The sequence below is a fragment of the Marmota marmota genome, unplaced genomic scaffold (genome assembly GCF_001458135.2).
Source record: "Marmota marmota marmota unplaced genomic scaffold, marMar, whole genome shotgun sequence".
NCBI lineage: Eukaryota > Metazoa > Chordata > Mammalia > Rodentia > Sciuridae > Marmota > Marmota marmota.
In genome coordinates, this window is record NW_025999900.1 from 21,885,919 (window position 1) to 21,907,656 (window position 21,738).

A 21,738-nucleotide genomic window follows, 5' to 3' on the forward strand; every position below is an offset into this window, starting at 1 on the left:
AATGGAAGTGAGAGGGAGAGAGGAGAGGAGAGAGAGTGGGTGGAGGGGAGGGGTATAGTAGAGGATAGGAAAGGCAGCAGAATACAATAGACACTAGTATGGCAATATGTAAATCAGTGGATGTGTAACCGATGTGATTCTGCAATCTGTATACGGGGTAAAAATGGGAGTTCATAACCCACTTGAATCAAAACGTGAAATATGATATATCAAGAACTATGTAATGTTATGAACAACCAACAATAAAAATTATTTAAAAAATTACATAAGTGAATAAAAATATAATAATTGTATAAAAATATCTATTTAATATCAATATATAAAGAAAAATAAGCATTGATTCTTTCATTAATACTGGTCTCACAAACATAAACTGAATTTGTATATATCTGGGGACAAAATCACTATCATTGTAGATACCACTAAAGGATCACTACATGGTGACAGAAAATTAACCTGGGACAACCAACCACTCCCCTAACCATAATGACTGATGAAAAAAAGAGAATGCCCCAAATTAATTTGTACATGGAAACAAGCAAGACCTGCAGAAACAGTATAAACCATTTGGAAGAAATAGTGGGTAGGGTCAAAAGAGGAAGCCCATAAAGAGAAGAAGTCTGAGATTCATTTAAACAAATTTAAGAATTTCTGTGAAACTTTCTGGCCATTGTGTCATAAGCAGCCTCTGCTTGGGTTGGTTCGATTAATTTACCATCCAACAAAACATGCACATTGCTATACCTGTTCTACCAACTGTCCATGTCTATGCATTGGGGAAACCTTGTTTGGGGACAAATGGAGGTTCACTCTCTGAATTTACAAGCTTCCCTGGGGTTGGACCTCTCCGGGAAGCCTGCAGGCAGCCTTAGATTAGATTCCCATGGAGGCTGAAAAGCTGAACCAACACAGTAGGAGAATGTATTCCTCTACATATATACACACGGTTTGATTTATAATTACTTGATTTACATGGGATCATATTGTACACACTTTATATTCTTCTGAATCTTGCCTTTTTCTTAATATTTATTTTTTAGTTATAGGTGGACACAATATCTTTATTTTATATTTATGTGGTGCTAAGAATCAAATCCAGTGCCCCGCGCATTCTAGGCAAGCGCTATATCTCTGAGCCACAACCCTAGCCCCTGAATCTTGCCTTTCTTACTGACATATATCTCATGGGAAAAAAAATAACATATATATATATATATAATCAGCTGGCATGGTTCTGCTCTTTTCAAGGACTGTTTTATTTCAGTGTGCATATACTACAGTGCATACACCCATTACTGTTCACAGATTGATTTTTGCTCTCAGTACAAAGAGGCAATTGTCTGATTGTACGTCCTTTATCCCCTGCTACCATGCTGGTGTTTTGGCTTCTGTGTGTGTTCAGGGGAAACACCAGCTTCCCCAAATGTCCTGAGCTTCATTGATGGGGTTAGATTGAAGTAAAAACTCACTCACTGCAAATATGTTTACATCTTTCCTAATAGGAGTCAAAGGCAAACTTTTCCTAGGGACCAGACTGAACATATCTTGGATCTTCTGCTTCTGTCATCCAGAAGGTAAGAATTTTGCATGAGACTCCAGTCACAGGAGACCTTGAGACATGGGCAGCAGACAGCATAATCTCCAGGTAATCCTCAATGGACAGGTAGTAGAAGAAAAAAACAAGCCTTTGTTGTTTTAAATGGTGATTTTGGAGTTGTTTTTTTACCACAGCATAACCTAGCCTATCCAGACTGGAACTAGCTTATCCAGAGGACTTGTAAAAAATAGGAGGATTGCATTTATTTTAAAATTTAACTTGTAAAAATTTAAAGGAAAGTTTTAATGGTTAGATTACCATTCTACATAGAGATCCCATTCTATGAACCCACCCACTCACCAGTATGCCCATGCACAAAACATTAGAACAACAGATTCCAAAATGTTAACTGTATTATCCCTAGAGAATATGGACCATTTTTAATTTATTACTTTTCATTAAACTTATTTATTTATTTAGCTTTTAATTTGGATAACTACATTACCTATAATAAATACATATTGCTTTTAAAATAAGGAAAAAACATACAGTATTATTTTAAAATGAAAGACAATAAAAACGCACATCTCATAAGCAGAGACTTTGTGAGTATGTAAACTACATATGCTTAACATTTATAGCTTATAAGCCCATTTGTTTCTATAGTTAGCTAAGGAAAATAATACATTAAAACATTTTAAAATTAATTGAACAGATAGCCACAAAATTAAAATTTGTATTCAAAATTCTCAGACACTAAATACCTTATAATAGGCTTCTGCTCTACAAATATAGCTTTGAATACAGGAAGGATCAATTTTAATAGCCTCAGAAAACCAACAAATAGCTTCATTGTAGTTTTCCAGGTGTAGCAGATATATGAGGCCAATGTTTATGTAAGCCAAAGTAACAGTTCTAGGAAAACAAGAAAATAAAATCTTGTTAGACATTTTTAATTATTCAAAATGTTCTCCAATTATGAATGAACCTAATGAAATATATACATCAATATATATCAGGGTTTTTTAATGTTTTACCAAAGAAATATGAATTAGTTAACTACTATGCTCTATTAAAAAATTATAAATGCCCTTTATTAAATCCTTGGAGTTAACAATTGTAGAGACTATGCTAGGAACCGAATTCATGGAGTCTCCTAGACTCTTATTAATACTTTATTGCTCCTTGACTTAATCTTGAGTTACCTTGAATTTCAAGCTCAAGTTTTCCTCAATTCAAAAGTCTTTACTTTAAGCTATGAATAACAGTGAAAAACGGTTTGGTGGCTTGAGGTTAAAAACCATATCCGCATTGATGTTTGTTGCTTTTCTCTCTTAGAATCAAATAATATTCAGTATAGAGATGACCTTAGACATTATCTTGTTTGATGTCTCTTTCAAAATAAGGAAACTACACATTCTATGGTCCAATCTCAGGGAACCCCTTACCCTTTGCCTAGACACCACAGTTCCTACCACCTACTTTCTGACTCTTTGCACGAGAAAAGTCTTTTCTTTTCCTATCTGGCTCAAAAAGGTCCAAAAGAAAATCACGACAATCATTATGGAACTATCCTCCACGACTTTCCGGAGACAAGTTCAAAGTTCACATTAGATAGCTAAGTAGACAGTCTGCTAGTCAACATAAAATTAGCTTGATTTGTTACTCTGACAACTTCCATTTAATGAACACTTCATTGGAAAGAAGGGAATTATTTAATTAAAATCTGTATTTTACATCTGGCTCTTTGACTAATATGTTTGACTTTCAATCTGTGTTCCTTCCTGAAACTATGCTCTAAATGTTACTGGCTTTTTCCTCTGCTTTACTAACAAATGAAATCAGGAGCTCAAAATAGAGGATTTCTTTCCACTGAGTTGTATTTTGTGCATAGCAATGATACATTAAGCAGAATATTTGTCATTATTTTAAAACTTGATAATGATTTTCCAGAAATTTCCAAAAGCTCTAGCCTGGGTATCCTCCAACCCCTCCTAAGAGCTTGTTGATTTATTATCTATGGAAATAACTCCTTTGAAACCTATTCAACCTCTCACCTAACACAAACAATTCTTATTTTAGCAGTAGTCTAATTTTAGTGGTATTCTAATTCTAGAATGATTTTTAATTGCCTCATTTTAAGTTATCGATGATAAGGGGAAAAAACTGTTTCTTTTATTTTGTTTTTTTTTTTTTATTTTAAACAAAAGTAAAACCAGTATGAAAATAAAACATACCTTTCTAGAGAAATAGCAGCTTCAAAGTCACAAATTGCCAGCCACCAAAGTTTTAGATTTACATATACTATGCCCCGATGTAGAAAACAACTAAAATTCTCATAGCCGTCATTTAGGAGAACTTTAAAATAAAAGAATATGTTTTATTCAGGTTTTGAACAATCATATCTGGGTCAGATTTCAGCCTACACCCTTTCTACTGCTTATTCTTTTTTAACATTACATAAAACAAAATATATCTATGATGAATGTATTTTGTGAGTATAAACAGTATTGAACATAAAAAATGCATTTGTTTATTAGTTAACAATGTGGCTATTAAGGCTCACAAACCCATTAAAACTGGAAGAAATTCTGGTGGTAATCTAATGGAGTCCACTCACTTTCCAGAGAAGGAGATTAAGGTTCAAGGGGGCCAGGTACATTGACCAGAGTCATGATGCAAGGCATTGGCAAAGTTGGGCATAGAATATAACTCCGGTCAGGAGGGTGTCATTACCCTTGACAGCCTGTTATTATCACAAAGACACTGTTTCTGGCCAAAGAACAGGTTCTGGTACTAACCCAGATCAGGACATATGGCAGAAGTCAGGCTTATTCATAAACCAGGAAAGGTAGCCACAAAGGAGCTCCTCTAAGGCAGGCAAAACTTAGAAATGAGGCAAGCAACTTGACTATGAAATCACAATTTACATGATAAAAAGAACCTCCTCTTGGTGATTCCAGTGTGCGCTCTTACCAGTAACCTGCCTAGAAGTCACCTCATGTCTCTGGCTTACTGACTCCCATTCACTTTAAAAAATAAGTTAGTGTGTTAAATATGTTTTACACAAGGTTTGACATATATCTTCTGAGCTTCTCAAGCCCTTCCTGGGTTAGGAAGAAAGTTTTACCAAAAATATTCTTAGTCTGGAACACAAATATTCTCACTTCTGAGTTTGAGGAAGGGTAATCAGCATCTGCAATGATCCTAGAGTAAGTAAATGACCACCTGAATGCCATATGACTGCTCAGTTCCAGCATGGTAGGCTATCAAGGGAAAAAGCACTACAGTATGGAAAGTTGCTCTAAAACAATGGGAAATTCTTAAGGAAAAAAGTATTAGAGTTACTTAACCTTTCTATTCTTAGGCTTTACTATCAATAGAATTTAGATGATGATAGCACCTACCTGATGTCATTGTTTGAACTGTCATTAAGATATTCCATATATAGCACTTAGAACAGTAAAAAAATATCCAATAAATGTTAGAGATTATTATTATTATCCTAGAAAATATCTTGAGGATCCTTTTTGGTCACGAATGATAAAACTTGCTAAGCTAGCCTATAGGAAAAGACTAAAGCCAAAATTAAGTTGGTCTACTCTGAATAATTAGATAATAGAGATTTTAAATTATCGTGATAGTCTAGAAATGGGAGAACTAAAGAGGAGAAAGTTGGAAAAGAGGAAAAAGCCTTTAGAGAAAGACCAGAGAGAAATAGATTCAGCTAGATGGCAGGGCCGTATGAGACACGCCGATAGAGCCAGGAAAACCTACAGAGATCTTTAAGTTGTGTGTGCCACATTTATCCTCCTAACTCTAAGCTGTTCTGTATTATGCATGAATTGTTTCTGTTGATGCTACTTTGGTGACTGAAGGAAAGACCTAAGAAGAATCAAAGCAGAGAGAACAGGAGCTACAAGAAGTAAGAGGGCGAGCGATGTAGAATCATCTGAGGGCAGAAATTAGACTGAGATGATGAGATCATTGAATGAAAATCTTCAGAATACCATCCCAAGAGTCCTTAGAAAGAGAAGGCAGAGCCCTAGGCTCCTTTCAGGAGACAACGGGGCTATTTTAGCTGAATATTATTGGACAAGATGACTTCAGGAGGCAAAAGGACTTAGAAATATTTTAGCAGCAATCATCTTAGCCAGACTCCCACAGGGAAGGAAATCTATCTCTCCTTAATTTCCAGATAAAGAGAATCTAGAACGATGAGATTCTACAATTTTGCACCCAGGTAAGCACAGTCATTGGGTTCTGGCTGGATTTCATCTGCTAGGATAGGCTCAATCCATGTCACTGTTGACTATTTACTGGTCACTTACTCATGATCAAGAATTGTGCTGGACACATATAAACCAGGGACGCACTGACTGAGGGCAAAGAAGACATTACCATTTTTGGCTGTTAACATACTTTAGCTTCTGAGATTTCTCAAAGCCTATTTTTAATTTAAGCATCAAAAATATGAAATTTGGGCTGGGGATGTGGCTCAAGCGGTAGCGCGCTTGCCTGGCAAGCGTGCGGCTGGGGTTCGATCCTCAGCACCACATACAAACAAAGATGTTGTGTCCACCGAAAACTAAAAAAATAAATAAATATTAAAATTCTTAAAAAAAAATGAAATTTGACAAATCCATGGGCTGACTTAAATAGGATCCGAACCACCAGGACAGTTTAATGCCATTTAAGCAAGCTAACTAGGAAATAGAATGGAGTTTCCAGAATGGTTTCCAGAACTCTATTTACAGAAAGATTTCCTTAACACAATAGTTTCCCCTTGTCATACTTACAGAAAACATATGCACACATTTATTCACACATACCAAAAGGACATATTAGAATGCTTGTAGCTCAATCATGTGGCTTGTAAGTGTATTTATATAATATATATAAATACACACTGAGACCCTGTCTCAGACGGCCCTGCCATCTGGCTGAATCTATTTCTCTCTGATCTTTCTCTAAAGGCTTTTTCCTCACATTTTCCAATTTTCCAACTTTCGCCTCTTTAGTTCTCCCCTTTCTAGACTATCACGATAATTTAAAATCTCTATTATCTAATTGTTCAGAGTAGACCAATATGATTTTGGCTTTAATCTTTTCCTACAGGCTAGCTTAGCAAGTTTTATCATTTGTGACCAAAAAGGATCCTCAAGATATTTTCTAGGATAATAATAATAATCTTTAACATTTATTGGACAATTTTATTACTGTCCTAAGTGCTATATATATATATAATATATATATATGTATATATACACACACACACACATATATATATATATATATATATATATATATATATATATATCCACACACAGAGGTATGTATACATATACAATAGTATAATCTAAAATATATTTAATATGTAAGTATATGAATACTAGTATATAGTATTATAGATATTATATTAGTGATCCCACATCCATATTTCCCTCTATGAGACTAAGCTGCTGAACTTCAGATCAGATGTGTATGTATGTGCAGTTGAAAGCAAAGTACCTGAAATGCTATAATCCTGTAGTGCTTTACGAGGGTTAGTCTTTCTAAATAAGCAAGCTCGATAATAGAATGACAACCAGTTATTAGGATCTAAGTGAATAGCAATAGAAAAGTCCTGAATTGCTTGTTTATAAAAACTCCTTTTAAAATATGCTCTTGCTCGATGTATCCTAGAAAAGAAAAAAAAAGCATTTTAATACATACTGCAAAATATACATTTCTGGTTTTGGTAAACCTATTTAACTAATTTTATATTTGAATAAAAATTTGTGCTTATATCTCCATGATTTACGAGGGAGTTTAGTCATGTTATTAATAGCAAAGAAGATATAGACATTTTATAATAAGGTACACTCTTTGTATAAATAATTATATGCTTACTAATTACATTCTATATCTTAACTATATGCTTATTAATTTCATTTCATTTCTTACATTTGCTGGGGGTATCAAACTTCTTTGAAACTCTTTAAAAATTCTTTCCTAGTTATTGGTCTATTCTGGTTATTTCTTGAGTCAAAGGGATATTACTTGCAGGTAGAGATTGAATTGGTTGGAGAAGAACAAGGAAGCTAATTCAAGGTACTATAAGATACTGCTGTCTTATTAGAGGTCTTATAGATACTGCTGTCTTCTCGGCCATTTTTAAGAATCTGGGGCCAATGAAAGAAAGTTTTTGAAACCATAGATTTTTATTATGTGATAATCAAATCTTATCACTCCAGAGCTTTGGGATAATATAGCATCTCAGGTGTGAGCTGATGATGGTCTAAAGTATTGAGGCAGTAAAAATTTAAAAAAAAAAGGAAGATGTAAAAGTCAGTATGTTTGAAAAATTAACATGGCTTAATGGCATGCAACTATTATAAAAGGTTTACATTGTAAGAATTTGAATTAAGATAGCCTAATCAGACCAACATCATTCTAAATGGAGAAAAATTGAAAGCATTCCCTCTACAAACTGGAACAAGACAGGGATGCCCTCTTTCACCACTTTTATTTAACATAGTTCTTGAAACACTGGCAAGAGCAATTAGACAGATGAAAGAAATTAAAGGGATACGGATAGGTAAAGAAGAATTCAAATCAGCACTATTTGCCAACGATAGGATTCTATACCTAGAATACCCAAAAAGTCCACCAGAAAACTTCTAGAACTTGTAAGTGAATTCAGCAAAGTAGCAGGATACAAATCAACATCCATAAATCAAAGGGATTTCTGTATATTAGTGACAAATCCTCTGAAAGGGAAACAAGAAAAACTACCCCATTTACAATAGCATAAAAAAAATACTTGGGAATCAACAAAAGAGGTCAAAGATCTCTACAAAGAAAACTACAGAACACTAAAAAAATAAATTAAAGAAGACCTTTGAAGATGGAAAGATCTACCTTGTTCTGGGATAGGCAGAATTAATATTGTCAAAATGACCAATTCCAATCAAAATTCCAATGACATTTCTCGTAAAAATAGAAAAAGCAGTCATCAAATTCATTTGGAAAAATAAGAGATGCAATACTTATCAAGAAGAGTGAAGCAGGTGGTGTCACTATACCAGACCTTAAACTATACTACAGAGCAATAATAACAAAATAGCATGGTACTGGCACCAAAATAGATGTGTAGATCGATGGTACAAAATAGAGGACACAGAAATAACCCACATAATTACGGTTATATTATATTTGACAAAGGTGCCAAAAATGTACATTGGAGAAAACATAGCCTCTGCAACAAATGGTGCTGGGAAAATTGGAAATCCTTATGTAACAAAATGAAATTAAACCCCTATCTCTTATCATGCACAAAACTTAAGTCAAAGTGGATCAAGGACCTAGGAATTAAACCAGAGACCCCACTTCAAATAAAAGAAAAAGTAGGCCCAAATCTCCATCATGTCAGATTAGGCCCCAAATTTCTTAATAAGACTCCTATAGTGCAAGAATTAATATCAAGAATCGATGAATGGGATAGATTCAAACTAAAAAGCTTCTTCTCAGCCAAAGAAACAATCAGTGAAGTGAATAGAGAGCCTACTAATTGGGAACAGATTCTTACCACACACATGTCAGAGCAGTAATCTCTAAAATATATAAAGAACTCAAAAATCTTAACACCAAAAAAAAAAAAAACAATAACCCAATCAATAAAGGGGCCAAGGAACTAAACAGACACTTCTCAGAAGAAGACATACAATCAATCAACAAATATATGAAAAAATATTCCACATCTCTAACAATTAGAGAAATGCAAATCAAAACTTCATTTCACTCCAGTCAAAATGTCAATTTTTAAGAATGCAAGCAACATTAAATGTTGGCAAGGATGTGTGCAAATGGATACACTCATTCACTGATGGTGGGACTGTAAATTGGTGCAACCATTATGGAAAGCAGTATGGAGATTTCTTGGAAAACTGGGAATGGAATCACCATCTGACCCAGCTATCCTACTCCTCAGCCTATACCCAAAGGACTTTAAAAAGACATAGCACAGGGACACAGCCACATCAATGTTTACAGCAGCACAATTCACAATAGCTAAACTGTAGAACCAACCTAGATGCCCTTCAGTAGATGAATGGATAAAGAAAATGTGGTATATATACACAATGGAATATTATTCAGCATTAAAAGAGAATAAAATCATGGCATATGCAGATAAATGGGTGGAGCTAGAGAATATAATGCTCCATGGAATTAGCCAATCCCAAAAAACCAAATGCCGAATGATTTCTCTGATTTAAGGACGCTGATTCATAATATGTTGCAGGGCGAGGGGGGTGGTGGTGGAAGGATGGGAGAATTAAATGAACTCTAGAAAGGGCAAAGAGCAAAAGGGGAGGGAGAGGAGGGACCGGGGCATAGGGGTAGGAAAGATAGTGGAATGGGATGGTCATCATTACCCTAAGTACATATATGAAGACACAAAGGATGTGACTTTACTTTGATTGGCTTATTTTACTTAGCATGATAGTCTCCAGTTCTATGCTTTACTGGCAAGTACCATAAATTCTTATCTATGGCTGAGTAATATTCCACTGTGTATCCCACATTTTCTCTGTCCATTCATCTGTTGAAGGGCCTTAGGTTGGTTCCATAGTTTGGATATTGAACTGCTATATATGTTGATGTGGCCATGTCAATATAGGATGCTGATTTTCAATCCCTTGAGTATATATTGAGGGGTGAGATAACTGGGTAAAATGGTGGTTTCATTTCAAGTTTTCTGAGGAATCTCCACACCATTTTCCATAGTGGTTACACCAGTTTGTAGTCCCACTATCAATGTATGGGTGTACCCTTTTCCCTGAAATCCTTGCTATCATTTATTGTTACTGATATGTGGATGCTAATGCAAAATAAGGGAGATGGAGGGAAGAATAGAAGTTCATTGGATTAGATCAAGGGAAATGAAGGTATGGGATGGAGGATGGAAATAAGAAAGACACTAGAACGAATTGGACATAACTTTGCTTTGTTAATATATGAATCACAACCAGTGAAACTCCACATCATGTATAATCACAAGAATGGGATCCTAATTAGAAAAATATTCCATGTATGTATAATATGTCAAAATACACTCTAGAGCTGTCATGTATATCTAAAAAGAACATATTAAAAAATAATTTAAAATACAAAAAATCGCTATTTTTTAATTTAAAGTTTTATGTGATAATATAGTACCATAAATATGCTTCATATCTAATGAAATGTTAATATATAATATAATATATGTCAATATTTATGTAGCAATAAATATTTTTCTATGAAAAAAGAACCTTTATTTTATTTTATATATTTTTTTCTCTCCTCTTTCTCTCTTTGTTTGTTTGTGTGTTAAATGACTCAGGTTCAGGGATTGAATGGTTAAAATATATACCATATTTTACGCTACAAAGTGACTCTTAACAAATACAAAAATAGAGATAACACCTTGCATTTTATCAGATCATAATGGAACAAAATTAAGAATTAACAATAAAATAAAAAATAGAAGATACTGTAACACATGGAGACTAAATAATACACTATTGAATGACCAGTGGATACCTGAAGAAATCAGGAATGAAATAATAAAATACTTAGAGGTATGTGAAAATAGTGACCCAAAATAACAAAATCTCTGGGACATTATGAAGGCAGCTCTGAGGCAAGTTCATTGCACTGAGCTCATTCATTGAAAGAATAGAAAGTCACCAGATAAATGACATAACTTTACATCTCAAAGCTCTAGAAAAAGAAGAACAAATCAAAACCAAAGTATTAGAAGACAGGAAATAATTAAAATCAGAGCTGAAAGCAATGAAATTGAAATGACCCAAAAAAGTTTTTTCAAAAAAAAAATCAACAAAACTAAAGGTTGATTCTTTGAAAAGATAAACAAAATTGATAACCCTTAGCTGAGATGACAAAAAGAAACAGAGGAAAAACTCAAATTATTAGTCAGTTGTTAAAAAGGAATATCATCACAGACACCACTTAAATACAGAGGGTAATCAGAAACTATTTATGAAAATTTATGCACCAATAAATTAAATCTTGAATTTAACCTAGATATCCCACTCCTCAGTCTATACCCAAAGGAATTAAAAACAGCATATTACAGGAACACAGCCACATCAATGTTAATAGCAGCACAATTCACAATAGCTAAACTGTGGAGCCAAACTAGATGCCCTTCAGTAGATGAATGGTACAGCATATGTACACCATGGAATATTACTCAGCATTAAAAGAGAATAAAATCATGGCATTTGCAGGTAAATGGATGGAGCTGGAGAATATGATGCTAAGTGAAGTTAGCCAATCCCAAAAAAACAATGCTGAATGTTTTCTCTGATTAAAGGATGCTTATTCATAACGTGGGGGGTGGGGGGTATGGGAGGATTAGATGAATTCTAGATACAGCAAAGGGGAGGGAAGTGACATGGGGGTAGAAAAGATGATGGAATAAGATGGACATCATTACCCTAAGTATATGTATGAAGACACAAATGGTGTCTACTTTGTGTACAACCAGAGACTTGAAAAATCATACTCTATATGTGTAATATGAATTGTAATGCATTCTACTATCATATATATAACAAATTTAAAATATGTTTATAAGTATGCATAAAATATATATGTATATAAATAGACCTTGAAGACATCAATAAATTTCAAGAGATACATGACTTGCCCAAATTGAACCAGGAGGACATAGAAAACATAAACAGATCAATTTCAAGTCATCAAATTTAAAATGCCATCCAAAGCCTACCAACAAAGAAAAGCCCAGGACCAGATGGATTTTCAGCAGAGTTCTACCAGACACTTAAAGAAAAATTAACACCAATCCTCCTCAAATTATTCCACAAGAGAAAAGAGGGAATCCTTCCAAACTCATTCTCTGAATCTAGTATCACCCTGATACAAAAACCAGACAAAGATACATCAAAGAAAATAAACTTCAGACCAATAATCCTGATGAATACAGATGCAAAAATTCTTAATCAAATACTAGTAAATCTGATACAAAAACATATTTAAAAGATAATGCACCATGGTCAACTAGAGTATATCCCTGGGATGCAAGGTTGGTTCAACATACAGAAATCAATAAATATAATTCACCACGTAAATAGACTTAAAGACAAGAGTCACATGATTAACTCAATAAATGCAGAGCAAGCATTTGACAAAAATAGAGCACCCCTTCATGTTTAAAACTAGGGATAGTAGCAACATACATCAACATTGAAAAAAGCTACCTACAACAAACACAGGCCAATATCATTCTAAATGGAGAAAAACTCAAAAATTCCTTCTAAAAGGTGGAACAAGACAGGGATGCCCTTTTTTTCACCATTTCTATCCAACATACCCCTTGAAACTCTAGCCAGAGCAATTAGGCAAAAGAAAGAAATTGAAGAGACAAATAGGAAAAGAAGGGCTCAAACTATTTCTATTTGCCAACAACATGATTCTATATTTAGAAGACCCAAAAAATCCACCAGAAAACTTCTAGAACTCATAAATAAATTCAGCAAAGTAGCAGGATACAAAATTAATACCCATAAATCAATTTTGTTCCTATACCAATGATGAAGGAGAAATCAAGAAATTAGGAAAACTATCCCATTCACAATAACCTCAAAAAAAAAAAAAAAAAAAAACTTGGGAATCAATCCAACAAAAAGAGGTGAAATGCCTCTACAATGAAAACTACAGAACACTAAAGAGAGAAATTATAAAGAACTTAGAAGATGGAAAGATTTTCCATGTTCTTGGATAAGTAGAATTAATATTGTCAATCTGGCCATACCATCAAAAGTGCCATCAGATTTAATGCAATTCCTATTAAAATTCCAATGATGTTCTTCATAGAAATAGAAAAAGCAGCCATGAAGTTCATTTAGAATAATTAAAGGACCAGAATTGCCAAAGTAATCTTTAGTGAAAAAAGTGATGCAAGAGGCATTGCAATACCAGACTTTAAATTATACTACAGAGCTGTAATAACAAAAACAGCATGGTACTGACACCAAAACAGACATGAAGACCAATGGAATTGAATAGAAGACATAGAGACAAATCCACATAAATACAGTTGTCTCATAGTAGACCAGGCACCATAAACATACAATGGAGAAAAGATAGCTTCTTCAACAAATAGTGCTGGGAAATTTGTGTCATATAATATATGTATATAATATATGTAATATATGTATGAGATGTAAACATATATATTATATATACAGATTATATATATACATATACATTATATATATTATATTATGTATATATGTATAGTACGTATATATGTTTAGTATGGATATATGTACAGTATGGATATATATATATATATAAAATCTGAATATACATGTTATATATATATATATATAATATGTATATCATAGCATCACATTGTACCTATACATGTATACAAGTATTATTTTGAAATTTAAAATATTTTTTAAGACCTAACAAATTTTGGGGGTGATCCAAGATGGAGGTGATACAAGATGGCAGGCTAGAGGGAGGCTGCATTCTGTGTCACTCTGGGACCTGGGATTGAAGTAGTGGGAATACTGTTTCTCTGTGAGTGATTAGAGGACCACTAACAGCTGCCTTGCAGGACTCCTGGCCACTCATCCACACAGGTCCTCCAGGTGCCTGAGTAGGTAGGACCACAGGCATTAGCACCCATGCAGGAATTCCAGCCACCCTCCTATGCAGGACACCCAGCAACTGCCCACATGCAGGAACTCCAGCTGCCACTCCCATGTGGAACCCCATCCACCAATGTGGGGCTCCTCAGGTCACCTCCATCTTGGGTCACTGCAACCACTGTCATAGTCCCCTACATGCGCTAGCCTGTACCTGGGGACACTGCACTGGTTCGGGAAATAGCCACCAGACACAATACTGCATGCCATAGAGCTGCATGTCTGAACACACAGCTCAACACCATTACCTAGCCCCACCTAACCTGATACCCCATCAATTAAAGCAGCCACCTCCATCTTGGGACACCTTCCTCGCCATCTTTAGTTGGGGCAACTCCCAGCTTGGAACAAGGGCTGGGACTTAGAACAAGGGCAATAGCAAGGTACTGAAAGTCCCAACTCCCCGCCTCTCCCCAGCAGCTAATAACCTGGCACAGTGCCTGCTGCTTCGCGGCTGGTCCATAGCTCACAAAACCGGGTTGCAAAACCGGGTTCTGAACTGCCTGATATAAAACAGCTCTCCACAACAGGTGTGCAGACCCCAGATTACAGCCCATAAGACCTCTGGAGAGAATGGTTCCTGATTGGGAAGTAGAAAGAAAAGGGGTGAGTGAGATACAGTTTAGAGACTAAATTAGAGACCAGACATTTCCAGATCTACAGGTGATATAAGGAGATAAGACCAGGCGCCCACATCACACAAGTAGGCCCCACAGGAGATCCTTGGACCAATCTTCCCATCGTAATATAACCTTCACCATTCTAAAGGTGGAAATACCAGCAAACAACAGACAACCCCACCTACTGGATGAGAAGGGAAGCTGGACAGATACTGACCTCCAACCAAAACAATCCTTGTACCTTCCTTCAAGATTTTTTTTTTCCTCTCTCTTCTCCTGCCCTCACATCCCCAACATTTGTGAAATCAAGTACTTTTCATGGATCAGGCTACTGAGGATTGGGACATCTAAATAGTATATTACAATGGTGTTGCATATTCTTTTATCTCCTATTTTTACATTTTTTAATTTTCTTAATATTTATGTTTATTTGTTTGTTGTATTCTACTATCTTCCCACTTACTTCTCTCCCACAAACCACTTTCTCTCTCTTCCCCTGCTACTAACCAACTTCTTTAGGCTCCTCTTTCATACTTTCTAAGATCTAATAACTCTATATCCTCAACTCCTACCCTCTCAACATCTTATCCTACAACTCACCCTTGGTTCTTTGTCCACCATCAGAAACTGTAGAACATTTTGCAAACCTACTGTTTATATTGTAGATAATAACTAAACTTACCATTTCTGTATATTGTGACAAAACCATAAACGTCCTAATAGCAGCTATTTGGTTTAAGGTTGTATATTGTTTGTATTGGGATCTGTTCACATTGTTCTACCCCTAAAGGAGATGGACACCTGCAGGGACACTCTAAGCCTATAGGGTAAAAATTGTAACACCTCAGATCCACAGTGTTAGAAAGGAAGACACACGAACAACATGAAAAAACAAGGGAAGAAAGTGCCCCAACAAACCAAGATATCAAGAATCCATGACCAGCACAACAGAAGAAATTACAGAGGAGTAGTTCAGGATGTTCATAATTAAGATGCTTTATGAATTAAAGGATGATATGAGAGCAAATACAGGCAGCAAAAGATCATCAATAAAGAGCTATACAAGCAAATACAGGAAGCAAAATATTACTTCAATAAGGAGATAGAGGTTCTGAAAAAAAAATAAACAGAAATCCTTGAAATGAAAGAAACAATAAAACAAATTAAAAGCTCAATAGAAAGCACCACCAACAGAATAGATCACTTGGAAGACAGGACCTCAGAAAATGAATGAAGACAAAATATGTAATCTTGAAAAGAATGTTGACCACACAGTGAAGATGGTAAGAAACCATGAGCATAACATTCAAGAATTATGGGATCACATAAAAAGACCAAATTTAAAAATTATTGGGATAGAGGAAGGCATAGAGTTCCAACCAAAGGAATGAACAATAATATCAGAAAATTTTCCAAACATGAAGGATGAATTGGAAAATCAAATGTACAGGACACCAAATGTACAAAATAACAATAGATCCACACCAAGGGACATTATAATGAAAATGCCTAGCATACAGAGTAAGGAGAGAATTATAAAAGCTACAAGAGAAAGAAATCAGATTACATTTGGGAGAAACCTATTAGGATATCTGCAGACTTTTCAACCTAGACCTTGAAAGCTAGAAAATCCTGAAACAACATACACTGAGCTCTGAAAGAAAATGGAAGCCAACCAAGAATCTTATATACAGCAAAATTAAGCTTTAGATTTGATGATAAAATAAAAACCTTCCATGATAAGCAAAAGTTAAAAGAATTTACAACTAGAAAGCCAGCACTACAGAACATCCTCAGCAAAATATTCCATGAGGAGGAAACAAAAAACAACAATGAAAATCAGAAAGGGAAGTATTACAATAAAGGAAATACTAATCAAAGGAGAAACCAAGTCAAATTAAATATCAAAAATAAACAAATATGACTGGGAGTACAAATCATGTCTCAATAATAACCCTGAATGTTAATGGCCTGAACTCACCAAGCAAAAGATACAGACTGGCAGATTGGATTTAAAAAAAAAAAAAAAGACCCAACAATATGCTGCCTCCAAAAGACTCATCTCATAGGAAAATACATCCACAGACTGAAGCTGAAATATTGGAAAAAAACATCTCATTCACATGGACTGCAGAAAAAAGCAGTTTCCATCTTCATATTTTAAAAAAATGGACTTCAAACCAAAGTTAATCAAAAAAGACAAAAAAGAACATTTCATACTTCTTAGGGAAACATACATCAACTAGACATAACAATTATACATATATATGCCCCAAACAATGGAGCATCTACGTTCATCAAAAACACTTCTCAAGTTCAAGAGTCAAATAGACAACAACACAATAATTCTGGGTTGACTTTAACACACCTCTTTCATCACTGGATAGATCTTCCAAACAAAAGCTAAACAAAGAAACTATAAAAATCAATAATACAGTCAACAACTTAGACTTAACAGATATATATAGAATATTTCATCCATCAACGAGTGAATACATTTTCTTCTCAGCAGCACATGGATCCTTCTCTAAATTATACCATATATTATGTCACAAAGCAACCCTTAGCAAATACAAAAAAAAAGAGATACTACCTTTCATTCTATCAGATCATAATGGAATGAAATTAGAAATCAATGATAAAATAAAAATTCGAAGCTACTCCAACACCTGTAGACTAAATAATATGCTATTGAATGAACAATGGGTTGCAAAAGACATCAAAGAGGAGATTAAGAAATTCTTAAGAGATAAGTGAGAACACTGATACAATATATCAAAATCTTTGGGACACTATGAAGGCAGTACTACTAACAGGAAAGTTCATTGCATGGAGTTCATTCCTTAAAAGAAGAAAAAGTCAGCAAATAAAAGACCTAACATTACATCTCAGAGCCCTAGAAAAAGAAGGGCAAAACAACACCAAAAACAGAAGACAGGAAATATTTAAAATCAGAGATAAAATCAATGAAATTGAAACAAAAGAAACAATTGAAAAAATTGACAAAACAAAAAGTTGGTTCTTTGAAAAAATAAATAAAATTGATAAACTATTAGCCATGCTAACAAAGAGAAAGAGAGAGAAAACTCAAATTACTAACATTTGTGATGAAAAAGGAAATATCACAATGGACAGTACAGAAATATAGAAGATAATTAGAAATTATGTTGAAAATTTGTACTCCAATAAAATAGAAAATATTGAAGCCATCAACAAATTTCTAGAGTCATGATTTTCCCAAACTGACAGAATGATATACACAAGTAAAACAGATCAATTTCAAGCAATGAAACTGAAGACTCCATCAGAAGCTTACCACCCAAGAAAATCCCAGGAACAGATGGATGCACAGCTGAGTTCTACAAGACCTTCAAAAAATAAATAAAACTAATACCAATACTCCTCAAATTATTTCATGAAATAGAAAAAGAGGAAACACTTCCAAATTCATTCTATGAGGCCAATATCACTCTGATTCCAAAACTAGACAAAGAGACATCAAAAAAAAAGAAAACTTTAGGCCAATATCTCTAATGAACATAGATGCAAAAATTCTTAATAAAATTCTGTCAAATCAAATACAAAAAAAATGTGTCAAAAAGATAGTGCACAATCAAGTGGGGTTCACCCCAGGGACGCAAGTTTGGTTCAACATCAACAAATGTAATTCATCACATCAATAGACTTAAAGATAAGAATCATATGATTATCTCAATAGATGCAGAAATAGCATTTGACAAAATACACCACATCCTCATGTTCAAAACACTAGAAAAACTAGGAATAACAGGAACATGCTAAGCCCAAGACCAACTTCATTCTAAATGGAGATAATTGAAAACATTCCCTCTAAAACCTGGAACAAGACAGGAATGCCCTCTTTCACTGCTTCTATTTAACACAGTTTTCTTGAAAGTTTAGCCAGAGCAATTAGACAGATGAAAGAAATTAAAGGGATATGGATAGGAAAAGAAGAACTAAAATTATCGCTATTTGCCAACAATATGATCTTTCTATACCTACAAGATCAAAAAAAATCCACCAGAAAACTTCTAGAATTAATAAATGAATTCAGCAAAATAGCAAGACATAAAATCAACACCCATAAATCAAAGGCATTTCTGTACATCAGGGACAAAACCTCTGAAAGATAAACTAGGAAAACTACCCCCATTTAAATAGCCTCAAAATAAATAAAATACTTGGGAATTAACGAAAGAGATGAAAGACCTCTACAATGAAAATTACAGAATGCTAAAGAAAAAAAAACTAAAGAAGACCTTAGAAATGGAAAGATCTACCTTGTTCTTGGATAGGCAGAATTACTATAGTCAAAATGACCATACTACCAAAAGCATTATACAGATTTAATGCAATTCCAATCAAAATTCCAATGAACTTCCTCATAGAAATAGAAAAAGCAGTCATGAAATTCATCTGGAAAAATAACATAGCTACAGCAATCCTTAGCAAGAAGAGTGAAGCAGGTGGCATCACTATACCAGACCTTAAACTATACTACAGAGCAATAGTAACAAACAGCATGGTATTGGCACCAAAATAGACTTGTAGGTTAATGGTACAGAATAGAGGACACAGAGACTAACCCACATAAATACAGTTATCTCATATTAGATAAAGGTGCCAAAAACATATTGGAGAAAGGATAGCCTCTTCAACAAATGGGACTATGAAAACTGGAAATACATATGCAACAAAATGAAATTAAGCCCTGTCTCTCACCATGCACAAAATTCAACTCAAAGTGGATCAAGGACCTAGAAATTAAACCAGAGACCCTGCACCTAAGAGAAGAAAAAGTAAGCCCAAATCTTCATAGTGTCAGATTATTCCCCAATTTCCTTAATAAGAGTCCTATAGTGCAAGAATTAATATCAAGAATCAATGAATGGGATGGATTCAAACTAAAAAGCTTCTTCTCAGCAAAAGAATAAGTGAGGTGAATAGAGAGCCTACAGAATGGGAGCAAATTTTTACCAATTCCAATTAAAATTCCAATGACATTCCTCATAGAAATAGAAAAGGCAGTCATGAAATTCATCTGGAAAAATAAGAGACCCAGAATAGCTAAAGCAATCCTTAGCAAAAAGACTGAAGCAGGTTAGATAGAGCACTATTCTATAGGATATATAAAGAACTCAAAAATCTTAACACCTAAGAAACAAATAACCCAATCAATAAATGGGCCAAGGTATGGAACAGACACTTCTCAGGATATACAATCAATCAACAAATATATGAAAAAAATGTTCAATATCTCTAGCAATTAGAGAAATGCAAATCAAAACTACTCTAAGATTTCATCTTACTCCAGTCAGAATGGCAGCTATTAAGTATAAAAACAACAATGAGTGTTGGTGAGGATGTGGGGGAAAAGGCACACTCATACATTGCTGGTGGGACTGCAAACTGGTTCAGCCAATTTGGAAAGCAGTATGGAGATTCCTTGGAAACTGGGAATGGAACCACCATTTGACCCAGCTATTCCACTCCTCAGTATTCCACTCCTCATTCTATAAGGAATTAAAAACAGCATACTACAGGGACACAGCCACATCAATATTAATAGCAGCACAATTCACAATACCTAAACTGTGGAACCAACCTAGATGCCCTTCAGTAGATGAATGGATAAAGAAAATGTGGTATATATACACAATGCAATATTACTCATGGCATTTGCAGGTAAATGGATGGAACTGCAGAATACGATGCTAAGTGAAGTAAGCCAACCCCCAAAAAATGCCAAATGTTTTCTCTGATATAAGGATGCTGATTCATAATGGGGTTGGGAGGGGAAGCATGGGAGTAATAGACAAATTATAGATAGGGCAAAGAGGAGGAAAGGGAAGGGAGTGGGCAGGGGGGTAAAAAGATGATGGAGTGAGATGGTTATCATTACCCCACGTACATATATGAAGACACAAATGGTGTGACTCTGCTTTGTGTACAACCAGAGACATGAAAAATTGTGCTCTATATGTGTACTATGAATTAAAATGCATTCTGCTGTCATATATAACAAATTAGAATAAATTTCTTTTAAAAATTAACACAAAATTTAACGAGACATGATGAACATATATACATAAAGCTCACATAAAATTGATAATATCTAAATTTTAAAAATATACAATATAATATAGAAGAAAAAATATTGAAAGGTCAATAGATACATGTTTGGCTCATCCCTACAAAAATTCAACTTAATGTAACAGTGCCAACCATTTTAATTGATCAAACTAAAATTTAAAGTAATTATAAAAATAGAATACTCAGGGTAGGAAAAAACTTTCTTATATAACATAAAAAGCATGAATCTTAAAGAAGAAAAGATGATATATCAGACCATATTACATTTAAGAACTCTGTTTACCAAAAGACAATATTTAAAGAATGGCAATGACAATCAGGAATGGGAAAAAAATATTTGCCATAAAAATAACCAACAAATTTAAGAGCTTATAGAAATTAATGAGAAAGAAGCAGACAAAGTGGAAATCTAATGGTTAATAAATATATGAAAAAGCAATCGTGCTGGTAATGAAGAAAAAGAAAACTCAGATCCAACAGGGTCATACTACATATGCACAAGGATGACTAAAATATGAAAGTAACATAATAATACTAAGTGCTTGTGTGGAACTTCTAATAGTATAACCATTTCAGGAAACCAGTTGAGCCCCAAAGTTGCACATCTGCAAACTCTGTCAACCAGACATTTTATGTACAACAGAAATGTTGTATTAGTACCAATCACATGCACAAGAATGTTCAAGGGAACAATATTCATCATTGAAAGCTGGACTCAAAATTCATCAACAGTAAAATA

At 34.4% G+C, this 21,738-nt stretch overlaps 1 protein-coding gene across 1 annotated transcript in view; it reads right to left on the reverse strand.

Annotated features, from left to right (window-relative positions):
• Ttc6 (tetratricopeptide repeat domain 6) overlaps positions 1-21,738 on the reverse strand; it is a 242,176-nt gene that overhangs the window by 55,454 nt on the left and 164,984 nt on the right. The window contains exons 16-18 of the mRNA XM_048798678.1: positions 7,049-7,218; positions 3,775-3,895; positions 2,302-2,452 (exon numbers count right to left, since the gene is read on the reverse strand). Coding sequence (XP_048654635.1) covers positions 2,302-2,452; positions 3,775-3,895; positions 7,049-7,218 — 442 coding nt within the window. The remainder of the gene's footprint in view (positions 1-2,301; positions 2,453-3,774; positions 3,896-7,048; positions 7,219-21,738) is intronic.